This window comes from Dendrobates tinctorius, unplaced genomic scaffold (genome assembly GCF_039654945.1).
Source record: "Dendrobates tinctorius isolate UK_male_01 unplaced genomic scaffold, ASM3965494v1 ptg000104l, whole genome shotgun sequence".
NCBI classification, from domain to species: Eukaryota; Metazoa; Chordata; class Amphibia; order Anura; family Dendrobatidae; genus Dendrobates; species Dendrobates tinctorius.
The window spans coordinates 14,787,267-14,810,055 of record NW_027361772.1 but is presented as its reverse complement, the minus strand read 5'-3'; the positions used below and the strand labels follow the sequence as shown (position 1 = coordinate 14,810,055).

General features: G+C 49.3%; 1 protein-coding gene across 1 annotated transcript in view; it reads left to right on the top strand.

Annotated features, from left to right (window-relative positions):
- Positions 1–22,789, top strand: part of STXBP2 (syntaxin binding protein 2) — a 68,713-nt gene that overhangs the window by 15,228 nt on the left and 30,696 nt on the right. Inside the window, exons 5-12 of the mRNA XM_073588795.1 lie at positions 7,390–7,468; positions 7,833–7,936; positions 11,409–11,557; positions 12,926–13,010; positions 13,303–13,433; positions 20,099–20,206; positions 20,286–20,343; positions 22,596–22,661. Of these exons, the coding sequence (XP_073444896.1) occupies positions 7,390–7,468; positions 7,833–7,936; positions 11,409–11,557; positions 12,926–13,010; positions 13,303–13,433; positions 20,099–20,206; positions 20,286–20,343; positions 22,596–22,661 (780 nt within the window). The remainder of the gene's footprint in view (positions 1–7,389; positions 7,469–7,832; positions 7,937–11,408; positions 11,558–12,925; positions 13,011–13,302; positions 13,434–20,098; positions 20,207–20,285; positions 20,344–22,595; positions 22,662–22,789) is intronic.

Here is a 22,789-nt window from a genome sequence, read left to right as displayed (position 1 = left end):
TGCGTCCCTGTCTCTGCAACAGCAGCGGCTCCATAGCGCTTCAGGGGCACCCCATACAAAAACCGCTACCCCTGCTACCCCCACCGCTATCCAGTCGACCATTCTGGGGGGGTCTGGTACAAATCCGCCCCCCCCCCCGGACTACCGCGCCGCTCTGGAACCCTCCTGGGCATCAGGCTTCTAATTTAGGCCGCGGCTTCGGCCTAGCTGAAGCCGCCGCCTTTTCCCCGCCCCCCGGCCCGCCCCCCGGATGACCAAAATGACACGCTGGAGTGTCATAGAAGGGGCGGATTGAGGCAGAAAGGGCGCGTTCTTACACAGCCCAGCGCGCCCTTTTCAGCTCTCCGCCCCCTCCTCCCTCTCCTCAGAGTCCCGGTGGCCATTTTTTCTGGATGAGATCCAGGAGAGGAGCATCACAGCGGTCTCCGGAGGGCACAGAACTTGGATCTGTCGGCGCTGGACCTAGGGGCACACCGGTGGGGTAAGCTCACAGCTGGGTTCTCATTACTCAGCTGTGAATCTATACTTCCTATAAGGCTTTCTGTGGGTTCCCTCTGCGTAGCCACCCCTGTACGATCCCTTATAGCCAGCCTCTGTGCACTATGCCGGGCTCAAGGAAGAGAACCAGGCAGGAATGTTTCTGTACAGCCTGCAAAGCCACGCTCCCTAGTGGCAGCACGTATCCGCACTGCCGGGACTGCATCCAGAACTCTGGGTCAGAACCCCAGGGAGTCCCTACTAACGCTTCAGTGTCACAGGCCACGCCGGAATGTGCAACTCAGATGTCTCAGTCTATGTCACAGTCCATAGACAACCTAACTGCTACATTACTGCAAGCTCTGCAGAGTCTGGCCCCGGCTATGGACGGTACACAGCAAACGGACAGCTTGTCTCAGGAACATGCTGCTTCCGACTCTCACAAACGTAAGCGGACCCACAGATCTCGATCACCTAAGTCGCACTATAGCACAAGGTCGTCCCCCTCTAGGGAGAGACAGCGTCATTCCAGGTCTCCTGGGCAGTCCCCTGCCACAGACAGACAGTGCAATTTACCACAGGGATCCCCCACCACAGAAGACCCCCGCCCCAGGTCGCCCTCCAGGGATCACCTTAGCGAGGCACAGGATTCGGAGGGCATCTGTGACTCCGACTCAGATAATGAAACGGTCAGGTCCGTGGTACCTTCTCCCCCTAGCAATACAGCGCTAGTTGAGGACATAATTTCTGCCATTCATCGGGTGCTAAAAATTCCAGAGTCGCCCCCGGAAGTCCCAGAACATAGGATTTGCTTCGAAAGTGTTCAAAAACCACCTAAGGTCTTCCCTAATCACGATGAGTTTGAGAAAATACTTACCAATCAGTTTGCGCAGCCTGACAAAAAATTCGCTAATCGCAAATATTTGGAAGCGAAGTATCCCTTCCCACAGAAAGACACCAAACAATGGACAGATCCACCTGAAGTGGACCCTCCGGTTTCTAGGCTAGCAGCGCAGACTTTACTCTCTCTGCCGGATAGCTCAACCCTCAGGGACGCAGCAGACCGGGAAGTAGAACGCATGGCTCGTTCTATTTTCGAAGCGGCAGGCGCCTCTCTGGGCCCTGCATTTGCTTCAGTTTGGGCATCCAAGGCCATCCTGGCTTGGGCCAAAAAACTACAGGAGGGTCTTCAGGCTTCAAATCCTGAACTCTCGGACCAAGCGGTCCAGATGGCAGTGGTAGCAGACTACATGATTCATGCAGCCCTGGATTCCGCCAGAGGTGTAGCGGGAATAGCATCTAACGCCATCACGATCCGACGCATCCTCTGGCTGCGAGAATGGAAAACGGATGCGGCCTCAAAGAAGTCCCTCATGCGACTTCCGTATTTTACTGGAAGACTTTTCGGCGAAAAGTTGGACACCATGATAGCCAGTGCCACTGGGGGTAAGAGTACCTCTCTCCCTCAACTAAAACCGAAACGCACGTTTAAACGAAGAAACCAGACGCGATTCCGATCCTTTCGGAATTCCTCAGGCCGGTCCGTTTCGCGCCCAGTGCAAAACCGCAACCGTTCTCCACGCAGAGACAACCCACGGACGCAACAGCGACCGGACAGGGCTTGGCAGTCGAAAGCAGGCCAAGCGAAACCCAAGGGAGGAAAACCTCAGAACTTCACTTCATCATGACTCGAGACCTCCGGAAGACACCCCACCAGTAGGCGGCCGACTTTTACTCTTTCAGCAAGTCTGGCTGCCTATTACAGAAGACAGGTGGGTCAGGGAAATAGTGTCTTCCGGATACAAGATAGAGTTCACTTCCGTTCCACCGAACCGGTTTTTCCTTTCTGTTCCTCCAACACCACCAGAAAAGGCTCGTGTTTTCCACCAAGCGGTTTCCTCTCTCCTTCAATCAGGAGTTGTGGTGCCGGTTCCCGCGAACGAGAGATTCCGAGGATTCTACTCAAATTTGTTCGTAGTCCCCAAGAAAGGAGGCGGCGTCCGACCCATACTGGACCTAAAACAGCTCAACAATTACGTACGGGTCCGTCATTTCCGCATGGAGTCCCTCCTGTCCATCATTGCATCCATGGAGCAGGGAGAATACCTCGCCTCCATAGACATACAGGATGCGTATCTCCACATACCAATTGCTCCCGCCCACCAAAGGTTTCTCAGGTTCGCGGTCAACCAAAACCACTACCAGTTTGTCGCCCTTCCGTTCGGACTCGCCACGGCTCCAAGAACGTTCACCAAAGTCATGGCGGCCACCATGGACGTCCTGCACTCAAGAGGCATCCTAGTCGTCCCGTACCTGGACGACCTCCTCGTCAAGTCTCCCACTTTCAAAGACTGCGAGGTCAGTGTCTCAATCACTCTAGACACTCTGAGTCGCCTGGGATGGCTAGTCAACCTACAGAAATCGTCGACCATCCCAACTCGGACTCTAACATTCCTGGGAATGGTATTCGACACCGCCAGGGACCTGGTGCTCCTTCCCAAGGACAAGACACTGGCCATCCGTCTGGGAGTTCGCACACTCCTTCGCAGTCCTCCTCGATCTCTCCGGTTTGCCATGAGAGTCCTCGGCCGGATGGCAGCAGCAATAGAGGCAGTGCCATTTGCCCAGTTTCTCCTCAGGGTCCTTCAACTAGCCATACTCAGATCTTGGGACAGGAACCCCTTCTCCCTCGACAGGGAGTTCAGGTTGACGTCATCAACCAGGAGGTCCCTGCATTGGTGGCTCAAACCAACCTCGCTTACACGAGGGAAGCCATTCCTCTCAGGACAATGGAAGATCCTGACTACCGATGCAAGCCTGACAGGCTGGGGGGCGGTGCACCTACATCACAGGGCACAGGGCAAGTGGTCACCGAGGGAAGTGACATTGCCCATCAATGTTCTGGAAATCAGGGCCATTCTCTTGGCACTGAGAGCCTTTCATCACTTGCTTGCAGCCTCGCACATACGGATACTGTCGGACAATGCCACGGCTGTGGCATACGTGAACCACCAAGGCGGGACCCGCAGCGCCCAGGCGATGAGAGAAGTGGCTCATATCCTCCGCTGGGCGGAAGACACAAGGTCGGTACTTTCTGCGGTACACATTCCGGGTGTAGAAAACTGGGAAGCCGACTTCCTCAGCAGGCAAGGAATGGACTCGGGGGAGTGGTCTCTCCATCCCGAGATTTTTTTACCAGATCTGTCAACGCTGGGGAACCCCGGATGTGGACCTAATGGCATCCCATCTCAATACCAAGGTTCCCAATTTCATGGCCAGGACACACGACCCGCGGTCGCTCGGAGCGGATGCCCTGGTCCAGGACTGGTCCCAGTTCCGACTCCTGTACATTTTTCCACCCCTCCCCCTAATCGCCAGGGTCGTGAGGAAGATCAAGCAAGAGGGAGTTCCGACCATCCTCATCGCGCCAGACTGGCCCAGACGTACTTGGTACGCCGACATCGTCCAACTTACGGCAGACGCCCCCTGGCGTCTACCCGACCGTCACGACCTTCTGTCTCAAGGTCCGTTCTTCCACCAGAATTCAGGGGCTCTCAATTTGACGGCATGGCCCTTGAAACCTGGATTCTATCCCAGGCAGGTTTTTCACCGGCAGTCATTACAACTATGATCAGGGCAAGGAAGCCTGCCTCCGCCAAGCTCTATTATCGTACCTGGAGAGCTTTCTTTTCTTGGTGCGAATCTCATGGACAAGTCCCACTCCCTTATTCCCTCCCGAAGGTACTAGGTTTTCTTCAATCGGGCCTAGATGCCAAGCTATCCTTAAGTTCACTTAAGAGTCAGGTGTCGGCGCTTTCAGTCCTTTTTCAAAAGCGCATTGCTATTAAACCGCAAGTAAGGACTTTCATCCAGGGAGTTTCCCGATTGGTTCCTCCCTACAAACGTCCGCTGGATACGTGGGACCTCAATCTGGTCCTGACAGCATTGCAAGCTCCACCCTTCGAACCTCTTAGAGGAGTTCCACTCTCCATTCTGTCTCAGAAAGTGGTTTTTCTAGTGGCGATCACCTCGTTACGCAGAGTGTCGGAATTGTCAGCACTTTCCTGCAGACGGCCTTTCCTAGCCTTTCACCAGGACAAGGTGGTTCTCCGCACAGTACCATCCTTCCTTCCGAAGGTTGTGTCCAACTTTCACCTTAATGAAGAGATTTCACTGCCTTCCCTTTGCCCGGTTCCGGTACATAGAGTGGAGAAGGCTCTGCATACGCTTGACCTCGTCAGAGCATTGCGAATTTACGTGTCCAGGACTGCACCTTTCCGGAAATCTGATTCCCTCTTCATTCTTCCGGAAGGTAGTCGCAAGGGGTTGCCGGCTTCCAAGACTACCCTTGCCAGGTGGATCAGGTCCACCATACATGAGGCCTACCGACTTAACAGTTCCCCTCTTCCGGCCGGTATCACGGCACACTCTACACAGGCAGTAGGGGCCTCGTGGGCCATTCGGCATCAGGCTTCGGCACAACAAGTGTGCAAGGCGGCCACTTGGACTAGCCTACACACGTTTACGAAACACTACAGTGTTCATACCCAGTCCTCAGCGGATGCGAGCCTGGGTAGACTGGTTCTGCAGGCGGCAGTACCCCAAGTCTAGGGGACTGTCAGCACAATATTCGTCCACTGCTTCCCACCCAGGGACTGCTTTGGGACGTCCCAAGGTTCTGTGTCCCCCAATTAGGCGACAGAGTAAAGGAGATTTTTGTGTACTCACCGTAAAATCTCTTTCTCTTAGCCTTTAATTGGGGGACACAGCTCCCACGCTGTTGCCCTTACGGGCCGTTGTTTCCTGTTGAGTTCTCATATTGTTCTTTGAGCTCGTACATAGTAGCCTTCTTACAGGCATGGTTATGTTATTTGGTTACGTTCCTCCTTATGCTTTGGCACAAAACTGGAGAAGGTTGACGCCGTCCAGGGGTGTATACTGCAGAGGAGGAGCCAAAGTTAATCTTTTTCAGATTATGCATAGTGTCGCCTCCTAGTGGACAGCAGCATAACACCCAAGGTTCTGTGTCCCCCAATTAAAGGCTAAGAGAAAGAGATTTTACGGTGAGTACACAAAAATCTCCTTTTAATAGCCAGTGAAGGCTAAGTATACAGCTGAGAGCTGATATTAATAGCCTGGGACGCTCCATGGGTATTACCCCCTTCCCAGGCTGTAAACATCGTCCCTTAGCTGTCAGCTTTCCTTCTGCTGGTTAAGAAAGTTACGCGCGCATTTATTAAATACATGTATAGTAAGCCTCACTGCACTAATCATGTATCACTGACATCTGTATATCTCCCTATTCTATGTGCATATATTGTGTGTATTCTATCTATTCTATATGTATATACTGTGTGTATTCTATGTTTACTGTACGCGGCTGCTGCATTTCCAGCTTTCTATGTATCTATCAGTTTTCAAAGGAAATATTCTTCAAAACACAATGTATAAATGACATTGAGAATTGCTCTATGTAAAAGCTCATGTTAAACTCACACTGCATTCGGATGTAAATTGGATGCTAGGTGTGAAAAATCAGATTGTACTCACATGATACTAATCCTGCTTTTCTGGACTGAAATCGGAATGTTTTTTTTTCCCACGGTGATGGGTACGAGCCCTAAATCTTGTTTCTGCATTTGCTTATTAGGTACTTGTCCACCTTGTGATCTGACACCATGACTAACGGCCATTATATACCACTGTCGTTACATGTTTTCAGTGGTTACACTCACTTACTACAATGTGATTTTTGTCATGTTAATGGTAAATTTGCAAGAGACACCTTTATCCTAGTTCTCCTCTGTATTTTCATGGTGGTAAGGACAAAAACCAGTTCGACCAGTTCCTCTAACGTTCCTTATGGCAGTGCCCATAATACATCTGACCTGGTGCAATAGCAGATCCTCCTCTGCACTTTGGCTCATTTACCCGCATGGTTCTCCAGAGGTATTGACTAGACTTGAGAGAATTTGGTCGGGTCTGGGCTTATTTGGCAAGCTAGAGCGCTTACCAAATAAGCTGCAGAGTAAACCCGGCTTCCTGGATCACGCCGGCTGATCAGCTGTCTGGCTCCGCAGCTGCATGTGTTGCGGCTGGGTGAAAGCCTGTGTTGGGCTCTCCATTCATGTGTTGTGACACACAGCCGTGACACGTGCAGCTGCGGCGGCGATCAGCTTATCAGCCGGAGCGATCCAGGAAGCTGGGATCCCTCTGCAGCTTATTCGGTAAGCGCTATACTGTAGCTTGCTGAATAAGCCCTGACCCGATCAAATTCGCTCAATTCTAGTGTTGACCCCTTATGTAGCCAGATGATGAGCTTGGACTATCTCTGCAGGTGATATAGGATTGGACTACATTCACATTTGCAGTGTCCTATCTATATACTGCAAATATATTGCTGCTCTATTTGATCCTCTATAGTGGTATGGCTTTACACATTTTTTTTATGATTAATTTTCTTTGTGGGAAATTATTTAAAAAGAAAAACATGGAAAAAATACAAGTTACTAGTGTTTCTGATCCGCTGCTGCTCCTCTAACATTGCGCAGGTTCCCCTCTGGTTTTTGTGCTTCCTCCTCTGACCAAGTTCTGGCCTGTGACCTCTGAAGGAAGTCACTGGCCAGAGCGGTGCCTGATCCTGCTACGCACTTTCCAGGTCACTACGAAACAAAGTATAAATGAGAACTGTGTAATTCTTCATTTTCCCTCTGGGAGCGCTGTAGGGTATTTGATCACTTTCTGTTGATTTCCCACAGATGACAGCTGATCGCTGTAGGTCCTAGCAGTGGGACACCCTGTGATCTTCCCACCTTGAATATTCTGTGGTCCTTGAACAGGATTGCTCTACATCTGGTAGATCATACCTTGTTGCTATGAATCTAATGGTTTTATTTTTTTTTCTCTTTTAAGTCTGTCCGAGCTCTTATCTCCGACTTCAAAGACCTGTGTGCTCCCTTGTACAAAGCCGTCCATATATTCTTCACCGACAGTGAGTCTGGTTATCAGTCTGGGGTCCAGTCTAGTTGGGGGCAATGTATACATTGGGTTGTATATGAGATATTGCAGTGGCACACCTGGGCAGAGATGTTTGACTTATTATATGCTGAGGACCCTCCTCTGTTACCCGGAGAGGAGAGCTGCTATAAAGATCAGTCTAGGGGTCTCAGCTGATGAGATAATTCCTAGGGGGTCTGCATTTCAATAAATAGAATATATTGCTGCAGCTCCTGGAAAGTTAACTACAAGAATCTGCACAAAATGACTTTAACAAAAAATGATGTACAAATTCTTATGATGATGATTCTCGTGATTGCACCTGACATTTTGAGGACTTCTGCCCCTTTTCTCCTCAGCTTGTCCTGAAAGTCTATTTAATGAAATAGGAAAATCCAGAGTACCCAAGGTGATAAAGACGTTCAAGGAGATTAATTTGGCGTTCCTCCCATATGAGAGCCAGGTAAGTCATGAGGGATGTACGGTCAGTGCTCCTGCTAACGCTCTAGTCACTTGCACTATTTAGGGAGGGCTTTCACACTACTTTTTTTTTTTTTTTTTTTCCCCCTTTTAAATGTTATTTTTTGGGGCACTTTTGCAAGTTCATTTTTTTTATCTTGGCATTTTTTTTAATACTTTTGAGAACTTCATGTAAATGCCAGAAAAAAGGTCCAAACCAGAGCGCTAAAAACTCTGCTGGCCCCCAACACTGTGTATGCTGGAATCCTCATCAAGACCTGGGCTGTGGGGGGCAGAGGGGAGGTGAAAGTGGAGCCCTTTAGTGCCATGTGTTATTTCTGAAATATCAACATGAATGTGTTGATCGTTGGGGGAGTGACTGATGGGGACCCCCGCCAATGCCTAGAACTGGGGTTCTGTGTCCCCTACACAAATGGATTGGTAGATTTAAGTTACTGGAGCGGCATGAGCTTGAAGCGTACAACTTTATCTCCTGGGTAGCATAGATGTAATGTGAACAAGCGCAAAGGGCGACCACATGGCTGGAGCTGCCATCATCTGTTTTTATATGGATGCATCAATAAAAGCAATATAAACAAATGTAGGTAAGGGCCCCCATACACATTAGAGAACTGTCGGATGCACGATCATTTGGCTGACGACTACGCCAACTTCCCTGAGCCGAGCGTGGATCTCGGACTCCTTCGGCGACAAAAGGATCTGCCATTGAGACTCCGACCGGCTAGATTCTTCTCTTTCTGACATTTGCTGGGAGTAGCCTAAGGGCCCCCTTATACAGTGTTGAAAAAAGTATTTAGTCAGCCACCAATTGTGCAAGTACTCCCACTTAAAAAGGTGAGAGGCCTGTAATTGACATCATAGGTAGAGCACAAATATGAGAGTCAGAATGAGAAAACAAATCTAGAAAATCACCTTGTCTGATTTGGCAAGATTTATTTTGCAAATTATGGTGGAAAATAAGTATTTGGTCATTAAGAAAAGTTCATCTCAATATTTTGTTATATATCCTTTGTTGGCAATGACAGAGGTCACACGTTTTCTGTAAGTCTTGTCAAGGTTGGCACACACTGTTGGTGGTATGTTGCCCCATTCCTCCATGCAGATCTCCTCTAGAGCAGTGATGTTTTGGGCCTGTCGCTGGGCAACACGGACTTTCAAATCCCTCCAAAGGTTTTCTATGGGGTTGAGATCTGGAGACTAGCTAGGCCACTCCAGGACCATCATATGCTTCCTACGAAGCCACTCCTTTGTTGCCCTGACGGTGTGCTTGGGATCATTATCATGCTGAAAGACCCATCTACATTTCATCTTCAATGCCCTTGCTGATGGAAGGAGGTTTGCACTCAAAATCTCACGATATATGGCCCCATTCATTCTTTCATGTACACGGATCAGTTGTCCTGGTCCCTTTGCAGAGAAACAGCCCCAAAGCATGATGTTGCCACCCCCATGCTTCACAGTAGGTATGGTGTTCTTTGGATGCAACTCAGCATTGTGTCTTCTTCAAACACAATGCGCTTTGTTTCTACTGAACAGTTCTACTTTGGTTTCATCAGACCATATGACATTCTCTCAATACTCTTCTGGATAATCCAAATGCTCTCTAGCAAACTTCAGACGGGCCCGGACATGTACTGGCTTAAGCAGGGGGACACGTCTGGCACTGCAGGATCTGAGTCCCTGGCGGCATAGTGTTACTGATGGTAGCCTTTGTTACGGTGGTCCCAGCTCTATGCAGGTCATTCACTAGGTCCCCCCGTGTGGTTCTGGGATTTTTGCTCATCATTCTTGTGGTCATTTTGACCCCCCCACGGGGTGAGATCTTGTGTGGAGCCCCAGATCGAGGGGGATTCAGTGGTTTTGTATGTCTTCCATTTTCTTATTATTGCTCCCACAGTTGATTTCCTCACACAAAGCTGCTTGCCTATTGCAGATTCAGTCTTCCCAGCCTGGTGTAGGACTACAATTTTGTTTCTGGTGTCCTTCGACAGCTCTTTGATCTTCACCATAGTGGGGTTTGGAGTGTGACTGTTTGAGGTTGTGGACAGGAGTCTTTTATACTGATAACAAGTTCAAACAGGTGCCATTACTACAGGTGATAAGTGGAGGACAGAGGAGCCTCTTAAAGAAGAAGTTACAGGTCTGTGAGAGACAGAAATCTTCAATCAATCAAATTTATTATCGCCAAGTACATATTACATATATACAAGGAATTCTTTGTGGCAAAGAGGCAACATAATATATAACAACAGATACAACAAGTAACATCTAACAAGACAGATACAGTATATAGTCTACACATGACGATTTAATTGTTGAACAGAGAGTGGATAGAAGCTGTTCATATGGCGGTTGGTGCTGCATTTGGGGACTCTGAAGCGACGTCCTGAAGGGAGTAGTTGGAATGAGGAGTGTCCCGGGTGAGAGGGATCGGATGAAATTTTCAATGCGTGGGATCGAATACTCTTATCATAAAGATCCTGGATTTTAGGCAGGGGGCAGCCTATAATTCTCTTGTATGTTTTTAGATGACCAAATACTTATTTTCCATCTTAATTTGCAAAATAAATCTTGCCAAATCAGACAAGCTGATTTTCTGGATTTGTTTTCTCATTTTGACTCTCATAGTAGTGTTCTCCCATGATGTCAATTACAGGCCTCTCTCATCTTTTTAAGTGGGAGAACTTGCACAATTGGTGGCTGACTAAATACTTTTTTCCCCACTGTACATTAGACTGTCTGCTGAGTTGAGCCAACTTTAGTCTTGTGTGTATGGGGGCTTACAGAAGCGATGAAAGGTGGGCAGGACACAAGTGACCATATAATGTTAAAATTGTGTCCTGACTGTCATCTGCCAGGGAAAAGGATTGGACTGCTGGATTTCACCATTCATACCATTACCAAGAGCAATAAGCCACCACCGTAACCATAGGCAAACACCAGAAACCATACCTATTATTATATAGTGGGGCTCTGACCATACAAAAGCCCCCTCGGGACTGCCAGATGGGGATTACAATGTTCAATATACGCTCTGTGTTGAATGAATAGTAGGTCTAGACCAGGGCTGTATAATAAGAAAATATTTGCTCTGGCAAGGATTTTAGTCATCTAAATCTCTCCTATTCTGAGTTTAGGAGTCCAGTGGGCAGGCCCAATCAGTGATTAGTCACTGAGGAGGACCCCTAAACCTCGACTGGCAGAGCACCTCTGCTGTTTTCAATACAGGACCGCGGAGAACCGTTCCTGACATTTAGGAGTGATATTCTCGGGACTGCGGGGAGTGTCCCAAAAGTCTGACGCTAATGATCAAGCAAGTTCTATCTTACTGTATAGATCTGAGAGGATAGCTTGTTGTTTTGGGAATAAACCTTTAATATTCCCAGAAGCGATATCCTGAAGCTGTCGATTATACATCCAGTGCAGCTCCGATCGCCCGGTTCTGTGTCTCCTAGGTCTACTGCTTAGATGCCAAGGACTCCTTCCACACGCTATTCAGCAAAGTAGAAAAGGACGTTCGCAACAGATGTCTGGAGATGCTGGCAGAACAGATCGCCACCTTGTGTGAGACCTTAAAGGAGTACCCAGCTGTCAGATACCGCAGGTAAGTACCCGATCACGGTGCTGAGCAGAATTCTGTCATTTTGGGATCTGTTCTCGGAACCCTCATACATCTAAGTCAGATGAGAATGGATGGGGGAAAAGTCTCCTAAATGCTTCGAAGAGTCCAGCTCAAACATACCCTGGGTGAATGCGCTGAGTGCAGCAGTGGTAAACGCTGATGCCCTATTCTGTACACGTCTGTTTTGGTGACCCTTTCCCATTAAGACTTACTATACTTAAACGGAACCAATCACGTTGTTTTATGCAGGTAGATGAAATGTGGGATTGTAGGAAAAAATTCAGTATAATTGTTGCATTTTATTCGTTTAAATCCCTGGTGTTGTATTCATTGAAGTCCAGGGGGCGGTCTTATTCCCTGATTTGACAGTCTTCCTGTATGCCTGTGCATGCAGAGTTAGCTGTCAATTACTAGTACAACCGCCCACTGAACTCATATGTGTACAACCAGGGATTTGAATGAACGGAGGACATTTCCTGGGCTGTCCAGTTCACAGCTGTTGGCAAGATGCAATTTTGTTGTAGTCTAGAGCTGTGCTCTGAGCTACAACTTCCCCCTGTCACCGCTCTTGTGTTCAGCGGGGGACTGGCCCTCCCAGTCAGTGGCGGGGGACTGGCCCTCCCAGTCAGTGGCGGGGGACTGGCCCTCCCAGTCAGTGGCGGGGGACTGGCCCTCCCAGACAGCCTGGCATCGTGCTACTGAGCTTATCTAGCCGCAGGAAAAAGTTACTGATGTAGGGCTGCTGTGACCGATGAGGGCAGGACTGCGGGGTTGGGTAGCCTGGGATTAGTAATGTAATACCAGGCTGTGGACCTGCACTGACTTCCGCTGTTAGCGCTGCAGTGTCCATAGCACGGCAGTGTCAGTGTGAAGCCTCATTCCGATGCCTGTAATGCAGGGACGTCCTAATGAGGCTTACTGCTGCGCCTCCCAAGTGTATATTTTTGATGACCCGTTCCCTTTTTAAAAGTACCAGCAGCAAATGCATATATTTTTTATGCTGTATTTCACCCCTGCATTCCCGTGTCGCTCCAGAGACCCCCACAAGTCTTTTACTTAGCGGTAGTGTTGACATGTCATACATCCACATGACTGCTGCAGACAATCACTAGCCTCAGAGTGATGCTTGCATGTGGACACAGGATCCCAAGGGTCAGTAATTAACTGGAGTGATTACATGGATGCCCGTGACCCGCTGTGGTGCTGAATCATGATGGTGGTTGGAGGTAGAAGGATTTATAAATGCTTTCACACTGTATTTGCAACTTTTAGAGCCTATTTTTAATGCCCGAAAACGCCTTTAACTCCGTTGCACTAACGCCTTGTAATCCTTGACTTCTTCTATTTCAGTGGCTATGAGGACAACACCACCCTCGCTCACATGGTGCAAGACAGGCTAAATGCGTTCAAAGCCGACAACCCCAGCATGGGGGAGGTAAGATGTCAGTATCCTCTACTCTGAAGAAGACATTGGAGAAACAGAAATCTCATCTGTTCTCCTGGATCACCTCTAACATGCTGGTGAAGGACCACTAGTGGTGGCACATATGTCCTACGTTGGTAGTGCTCCTTGTTCAATCACTGGCATTAGTAGGTCTGGACTATGGATCCATGTTGTCCATGACCTCCATGCTGCTTGTTCCTGCCCCACAAGCCTTTCCTGGATTGTCTCCTGTGTGATTGCTGCATCCGTCCCCTCCATTTCACCCTTGTTTCTCCCATCCCAGGGCCCTGACAAGTCCCACTCCCAGCTACTGATTGTGGATCGTGGCTACGACCCTGTGTCTCCTCTCCTGCATGAGCTCACCTTTCAGGCCATGGCTTACGACCTCCTAGATATTCAGCAAGACATATACCAGTAGGTGCAATGTGTCGCCCCCTCATCATGTGTGATCACGGAAGGGGTCCCATCAGCTCTCTGGTTACTAGCAGATGGGTCTGTATATAACAGTGGATGGTTTGTTTTTCTGCCAGTTATGTGTGTGCAGTGCAGAATTTTCCCTCCTAGGATAGTAGATATGTCCTCTCTCCTGACATGTCCGCTGTACTAAATACTTTCCCTTCCATGAAATAAAGAGTTAACGCAAATGTAAGCCGAAATATAAATTAAACACTGAAAGGTTTTTTTAACAAGTTTTTGTGTTGTCTTCTACCAATAGGATGGGGGGTAACCAGCCAATTGTTTACCTGATAGCGGAGGTCAAGCATGCACATGGTTACTCTATCCATTCTCTATGGGAGCGCTCTGTCTTCTGCAGTCCCATAGACAATGAACGGAGGTGTCGTGCTCAACCTCCGCTCCATTCAGATAGGGTGCTATAGAGGAACATTTGTGGGATTGGTTGAGGTCCCAGCTGCTGGACCCCCAGTAATCAGTAAGTCATCCTGTCGATAGAGTATGACTTAAAAATTTAGGACAACCCCCTTTTAAGGAACTTTTATACATGGCGGTGATTGCCCAACGTGTAAACTCTTATTTCTCCTACGCCTCATTGGGGGACAGAGACAGTGGGTGTTATGCTGCTGCCACTAGGAGGACACTAAGTAAACCAGAAAAAAAGTTAGCTCCTCCCCTGCAGCATACACCCTCTCGCTGGCTGAGATTCTCCAGTTCTTACTTAGTGTCTGTAGAAAGCACTTGGGTCTGGTTTCAGACCCCACCGTTTTTATTTTATTTTTGAATTTTCTGTAAATTTTTATTTTTTAATTAACGGAGTGAAGGGGGCGACTGTTCCTTTCTACGGTCCGCTCTCCCCTGAACCAACAACAGGCAAGCACGCGGAGTATACCTCCCCGTACACTTTCCTGCAACGAATGGGGCTGATTCCTCTGACGATGGTTCCCTTACGGTCGGTACTCCACGGATACGAGGGCAAGCGCAACAGGGCTTAGCACAGGAGTGCATGGAGAAGGACTTGAGCAGCGCTTTTCTGATGCCCTGAATCAACCCCAGAGCTCTCCATCCCTCCACCACAGGGTGGGTCGATTGGACAATACCACTTTAAGACCTCCAGCTCTGCTACATCGCCCGGAGGATGAGACCTGCAGCTGGAAGAACGCGAATGCTTGAGCTCAGGAGTGGAGGTATGGGGTCGGGTCCTTGCCCCCGGGAGAAGCACTGCTGACTTGGCGCTCGGGCAGGCCAGAAATTTAGCCCCCCGGCCTTTCCGACCTGCTAGGCCGCAATTTGAATGGCGCCGCCCCGTTCCCGCCCCGGCGCCTTCCACGGGTAGACCAAAAATTTAGTCCCCAGCTTTTCCGGCCTATTAGGCCACAATTTGAATAACGCTGCCCGCGCTAATGTTGCCACCCCCTCCTTTTGGCGCCTCTCACCTCTTACGAGACGCTCAATTCTAATCTTGGGGGCCATGTCTTTTACTTCAGCGGCCGTTAACCCCTTAAGCTCTGGACAGCCGGATATCAGGTGACACCACAGGGCCACCGTTTTCCTCCCGGGGGACACAGCAAGGACCATGGGTAAGCTGCATCTGCCATCAGATTAAAGCTTAACCCCTTTCCGGAACATTCCCTGCAGCTGCAGACAGACTGCCGTTAACCCTTTCAGGAGCGCTATGCCTCAATCTAAGGAGGCTAAACAGGCTGCTAAGAAGCACACTGCGTTTTTATACCGTGTGTACCATTTGCAAGTCTGCCTTACCCAGTGCACAGACTAATCCGTTATCGACCTGCGCTCCAACGCCCCTCGCCGCGCTGCTGACGGGTCTCCTGCGTTAGTAACCCTGAGTGGGCTGCGTCACGGTCGGTGAAGTCTGACCCACGCTATATTCACCCTCCGGGAGGACTCTTTAAGTCAGAACCACCAGCAGGGACCATTATCGTTCAAGGGTATAGCGCGTCCCCTAGTCACGTTCGCGCCTCAGCATCGGCGCCTCCTGTCTCTTGCTCGCCCTTTCCTGAGGTTCACAGTGAGCACGACTCTGAATGCGAATCTGACTCGTCACGCTATATTCACCCTCCGGGAGGACTCTAAGTCAGAACCACCAGCAGGGACCATTATCGTTCAAGGGTATAGCGCGTCCCCTACTCACGTTCGCGCCTCAGCATCGGAGCCTCCTGTCTCTTGCTCGCCCTTTCCTGAGGTTCACAGTGAGCACGACTCTGAATGCGAATCTGACTCGTCAGCCCCTCAGAATCCGCCAACTGAGCAAGAGTCGCTTGATTCGCTTATAGAATTTCTCACAGGAGTCTGAAGTTGGATCCAGAAAACCAAGCGTGTGCGCAGGTTATTTACCAGCCGTCCAGAAACATAGGGATCGGCCACATAAATGGTTCTCAGGGCAACAGTCTACTCAGGCTAAATACCCTTTTGATACAGACCTAATGAAGGATTGGTTACAGTCCCCTCCGGTGGACCCTCCTGTTTCACGTCTTGCTTCTAAAACGCTCCTATCTGTTTCTGAGGGTTCCTCAATCAGAAACTCCTCCGATCTTCAAATTGACTATCTTGCCCGTTCAGTTATTTCAAGCTTCAGGGACAGCGTTCTTTCCATCTTTCGCGGCAATTTGGGTCAATAAGGCAATGTCCGCTTGGGCAGAAGCCTTGATTAATTCCCTCCAGGGCACCAATCTTCCTCCGGAGGCAACCATTGTCTCCACGCAGATAATTCACGCAGCGGACTTGTGGTGGACGCTTCTTTAGATGCCGCCAAACTGCGTGGCTCAAACTGCCGCTAATGCGTTCTCCATTAAAAAAAAAGAAGCCCTATGGCTCCGCTGCTGGCGGGCGGATGCCACGTCTAAAGATCATTGACTCCTCTCCCCTTTCAACGGGTCGTCCTTTTTGACAGAAACTGGACCAGCTCGTTTCTGATACTACCGGGGGAAAAAGTAAATTCCTCCCTCAACACAAGGGCTGTTCGGCCGTTTCGCAACCAGCAGCCGACGCGTCTTCGATCTTCTCGCAACAATTCCAGTTGCTCCTCCTCTACTTTCTCTTCCGAATCAGGTCGGTCCTCGCGAGGAGACAGAGGCTCCCAGGCTTCATACAGACCTAACCGCTCTTGGAAACCCATGTCTAGGGCTTCTGGATCTAGGGAAGCCAGATCTCCTAGATCTACCCAATGACTTGTTGCGGTGTCCGGCGGACACCGACAAAGTTGGCGGTCGCCTACTTTCCTTCCGCCACACTTGGCTCGCAGTCGCCCACGATAAGTGGGTCGGATAGCTGGTGTCCTCCGGTTACAAGATAGAATTTTCTTCTCCCCCTCCATCTCGGTTTTTCCTTTCCTCTTCCCCAAGGCAAGAGCCTTTCTTCAGGCCGTTTCAGGCTCTGCTAAGGAACGGAGTCATCATTCCAGGCCCTCATCACGAGAGGTTCAGGGGATTTTATTCAAACTTTTTTTTTGTGATTCCCAAAAAGGACGGGACGATGCGACCAATTCTAGATCTCAAACTGTTAAACCAGTTTGTCAAAGTACGGCGTCTCCGACTGGAATTCCTCCGATCAGTTGTCGCTTCCATGGAAAAAGTAGAGTTCCTAGCATCCTTCGACATCAAGGACGCTTACTTTCACATTCCGGATCTGCCCATCTCACCAGCAGTTCCTGCGTTTTTCCCAATTCACGAGGAACACTTCCAGTTCGTTGCCTTACCCGTCGGACTCGCCAAAGCCAACAGAGTCTTTACTATAAGGTCATGACGGCTGTCATGACCATTCTCCTCTCAAGGGGAGCGGCGGTGTTACTTTATCTGGACAACCTGCTCATCAAGGGTCCGTCCATTCCAGCCTGCGAGGAATCCGTGGATATAACAGTAATACACTTTCTCACCTGGGCTGGAAGATAAACTTCGAAAAAGTCTTTCCCAAAACCGGCTCAGCAGATGTCCTTTTTTAGAAATGATCTTAGACACTTCCTGCGGGTTGTCATTCTCCCTCCCAGAAAGGAGCCGAGCCTTACAGGCAGCATGGACTCTTTCCTGACGGTTTCTCACTCCATTCATTTCAGCATGAGAGTTCGCGGAAAGATGGTGGCAGCGATGGAAGCAGTTCCATTTGCACAGTTCCACCTCCGTCCCTTACAACTTGCTTTGCTGTTAGCTTGGGACGAGAACCCGTTCTCCCTGGACCATCGGATCCTTCTGTTCCTGCGGGTCAGGCAAGCCCTCAGATGGTGGACACTGAGGTCCTCCCTGAATCAAGAGGGGTCTTTTCTCCCAGTAAGATGGTTGGTAGTAACCACCGGCGCAAGTCTTCACGACTGGGGTGCGGTCTTTTGTCACCACACGGCACAGGGTTGCTCGTCGACCGAGAGTCACGTCCCCCCATCAATATTTTGGAGATACGAGCGATCAGATTAGCTCTACGGAGTTTCTATCATCTTCTCGCAGATCACCCCATCAGGATCCAATCCGACAACGCCACGGCTGTAGCGTATATCAACCGCCAGGGAGGTATCCGGAGCAGGATGGTCATGCACGAAGTGAGTCACATCCTCCATTCGTCCATCTCAGCAATCCACATCCCGGGCGTAGAAAATTGGGCGGCAGATTTTCTCAGTCGCCAAGACATTGCCTCGAGAGAGTGGTCTCTTTATCCGGAAGTTTTTCAGCAGATTTGTCATCGTTGGGGGACTCCGGATGTGGATCTAATGGCCTCAAGACTAAACAACATGGTTCCTCTGTTCTTTGTCCGATCGCGCGATCCATGCGCCATCGGAGCGGACGTCCTAGTTCTGCCATGGCACCGGTTCCGGCTCCTGTACATTTTACTCCCTTTCCCTTGCTTCCGAAGGTCGTCAAGTGGATCAGAGCAGAGGGAGTACTAGTGATCCTAGTTGCGCCAGATTGGCCGCGCCAAGCATGGTATGCAGAACTAATACAACTATTCGCCGACGTTCCCTAGCGACTTCCAGATCGCATAGATCTACTTTCGCAGGGCCCGATTTACCACCTGAACTCCGGGGCCCTGTCTTTGACGGTGTGGCCATTGAATCCTGGTTTTTAGCACAGGCTAGGTTCTCTCACAACGTGATTTCCACCATGATTAGTGTTGGAAGCCTGTGTCCATGCGCATCTATCACTGCACCTGGAAAAACTTATTTTCGTGGCGCAAGGATCATGGTCGATCACCTCTGGTGTTTTTCATTCCGGCCATAATGGAGTTCCTTCAATCTGATTTAAAATCAGGCCTCGTGTTTAGCTCGCTCAAGGGCCAAATTTCGGCCTTGGCAGTAGTTTCCAACGCAAAATTGCCACCAAATTTCAGGTCAAGACGTTCATTCAAGGAGTTTCCCATGTGGCGCTTCCTTATAGAAGGCCATTGGGATCATGGGACCTTAACCTGGGTCTCGGGGCCTTACAGGAGGCTCCTTTCGACCGCTGCAGGACGTGTCACTGTCCGTCCTCTCTTGGAATGTGGTCTTCTAGTGGCAATTACGTCAATCACACGAGTTTCGGAATTGGCAGCCCTGTCCTGCCGTTCGCCATTCCTGAATTTTCCATCAGGAAAAGGTAGTTCTCAGAATGTTCCCGTCCTTCCTGCTCAAGGTCATCTCCTCTTTCCATCTCAACGAGGAAATTGTTTTGCCTTCCTTTTGTCCGGCGCCTTTCCATCGCATTGGGAAGGCCCTCAACACCCTGGATGTGGTTCGGGCGCTGAGACGGTACATCTCGCGGACGGCTCCCTTCCAGAAGTCGGATGCCCTGTTCATGATTCCAGAGGGGAATAGGAAGGGTCTAGCCGCGTCAAAAGCACGCTAGCCAGGTGGATTCGCTTGGCGATTCAGGAATTCTACTGTGTCAGGAACGCGCCTGTCCCAGCGGGGATTAAGGCGCACTCTACCCGGTCAGTGGGCGCCTCTTCTGTCGAGGCCTGGTGCCGAATGGCCGACCAGGTCTGCAAGGCTGCGACTTGGTCCAGTCTGCATACTTTATACAAAACATTACCAAATTCATTCTCAAGCCTGTCCACAAGGCTGCCACACAAACATTGCCTAAGTCATTCTCAGGCCTCTGCGGATGCAACTCTCGGCAGACGCAGCCTGCAATCGGCATTACCTCAGTGGTACATGGGGTATTAGCTGACGTATGCTCCCCACCCAGGGACTGCTTTAGGGCGTCCCACTGTCTGTGTCCCCCAATGAGGCGTAGGAGAAATAGGGATTTTTGTGTACTCGCCGTAAAATCCTTTTCTCCTAGCCAATCATTGGGGGACACAGCACCCACCCTGATTAGCCTATTGGCTCACTGTAGCATTATTAGGCGCTGACATAGTTATGGTTTTTGTTGACTGTTTATGCTCCTACTGCTTTTTTCACCGAACTGGAGTAATCTCAGCCAGCGAGAGGGTGTATACTGCAGGGGAGGAGCTAACTTTTTTTCTGGTTTACTTAGTGTCCTCCTAGTGTCCAGCAGCATAACACTCACTGTCTCTGTGTCCCCCAATGATTGGCTCGGAGAAAAGGATTTTACGGTGAGTACACAAAAATCCCTATTTTTGTTGGTTCTTTAGTAACAAGACGTTTCATATCTGGTGATATTTCGTTCCTTTGTTATTTTTCACAGCTATGAGACCACTGGTATCGGAGACTCTCGTGACAAGCAGGTCCTTCTAGATGAGGATGATGACCTGTGGGTGGGTCTCCGCCATATGCACATCGCCGACGTGTCTAAGTAAGACCCCACATCTCATAATTCAGTGCCTGCAGGCACAGTCTTAGGGACGTTTCTAAAGTGTCCTCCTCTTTTCCAGGAGAGTGACAGAATTGTTGAAAACTTTCTGTGAGAGTAAAAGAATGACGACGGACAAGGTAATTTAGATGATTATGAGGAGGTGGAGGCTGATCGATGATGTATTTTTACGATTAGTGGGTGACAAAGTAACACTAAAAGTAATGGTTTGAGTAAAAGGGCGTCTGTGCTTACTTTTGCAATCTGCATATTCAACTGAAATCTGTTTTACTCTATGATTAATGTAACTTTAGATTACTCCCTTATAGACCGCCATTAATTTCCACTGCTCTATACAGACATAATCACTGCCCCCATTGGGGCTCACAATCTGAATTTCCTAACATTGTCTTTGGAGTGTGTGAGGAAAGCCACAAAACACATAAAGAACATACGCACTCCTTCACCTACTAGTTATGTATGGATCCCACACCTAAAGCAAAGTCATACGGTTCTGTTGATCTAGGCAGGTCCTGTTAACAGTGATATTTATGGAGGCTTCCTGAATCTCTGCTGAAAGATGTCTGTAGAGATGGATCAGGCATGTTTTACTTCAGTGCCCATCCTTATGTACTCCTGGTAGATGAACTGTTCCCAGAAGTATCCTCCAATTTGCTCGGTTCCCTCCTGGTTCTCCCCCCTTCCTCTCTGTTTGCTCCTTCACTATCTTTTGCTGGCTTCGCTTCCTCTTCCCCCTACTGTTGAGGTGCTTCAGGGTTCAGTCCTAGGCCTCCTCCTCTTTTTCTATACACGGCCACTATTGGCAAACCATCTGTAAATTCTGCTTTCAGTACTATTGTCTCCTGACATCACCTTCATTATTACAAAATGCCAGTAACTTTCTGTCCACATCATGTCTTCCCTCTAGCTGTAACTTTTCTTGTGTTTCCTCCCATGCCCGATGTCTTGAGGTTATATTTGACTTGATCTTTCCTTCACTCCCTATATCCGATCACTCACTCGTCATCTGCACCTCAAATACATCTCCAGAATCTGACCTTTTCTCACCTTTGAAACTGCAAAAACTTTACTGTGACAGAATCATTCTCACCTGCACTATTGCAAGTCTCTGCTTATTAGTGTCCCTCTTATTATATTAAACCCTCCCCTGCCCAGTCAATCCAGAATGCAGTAACCAGGGTCATATTTCTGTCCAGTCGCTACACTGATATCTCCGCTTTCTGCCAGTCAATACACTGGTTGTTCATCCACTACAGAATACAGTATAAACTTGTCACACCACCCATAAAACTCTCCACAGTTCTGCACCACCCCACATCTCCTCCCTCATCTGTCTACCACCCTACGTGTTCTCTACACCACCCCACATCTCCTCCCTCATCTGTCTACTACCCTACGTGTCCTCTGCACCACCCCACATCTCCTCCCTCATCTGTCTACCACCCTACGTGTCCTCTGCACCACCCCACATCTCCTCCCTCAACTGTCTACCACCCTACGTGTCCTCTGCACCACCCCACATCTCCTCCCTCATCTGTCTACCACCCTACGTGTCCTCTGCACCACCCCACATCTCCTCCCTCATCTGTCTACCACCCTATGTGTTCTCTACACCACCCCACATCTCCTCCCTCATCTGTCTTACCACCCTACGTGTCCTCTGCACCACCCCACATCTCCTCCCTCATGTGTCTTACCACACTACGTGTTCTCTACACCACCCCACATCTCCTCCCTCATCTGTCTTACCACCCTACGTGTCCTCTGCACCACCCCACATCTCCTCTCTCATCTGTCTACCACCCTATGTGTTCTCTGCCGCACCCCACATCTCCTCCCTCATCTGTCTACCACCCTACGTGTCCTCTGCACCACCCCACATCTCCTCCCTCATCTGTCTACCACACTGCGTGTCCTCTCCACAGTCCTGCACCACCCCACATCTCCCTCATCTGTCTACCACCCTACGTGTCCTCTCCACAGTGTCCTCTCCACAGTGCTACACTGGCCTACATCTCCTTCGTCGGTCGACCACCCTACTTGTCCTCTCCCCAGTACTTCCCTACCACCCCTCTGAAGCCTGTGGACGCGTTATTGCAACTTCTGACTATTTCATGCGTCATCGTCTCTGTCACTGGAGTACAGGAGAAGTACGACTCCGTCACTCTACAGTCTATAAAAATGGATCTATAGATCTAAACCCAATGTCGCAGATCCAGTCTGGTCACCCAGCAGCTGTGTCTCTTGTGGTATGCCTCTTTATATCCATCCACAGTTCTGGAGTTTTACAGTGTTTTATACCACAGTTTCCAACACTTCCTTCGTGTTTTGTACTTGTAAATTAGATCAGTATGTTTTTTTCTCTTCGAAGGCCAACATCAAAGACTTGTCTCAAATACTGAAAAAGATGCCACAATATCAGAAAGAATTGAATAAGGTAAGTCCTGGCCAGTGATGTGTACACTATTCTACATAAAGGATGGTTTAGCATAATTTATCTTTAAATATCTTTCTTTTTAATCTTGTGCCGACCCTGATTTACAGCCGGTATTATAGTCCAGCCAC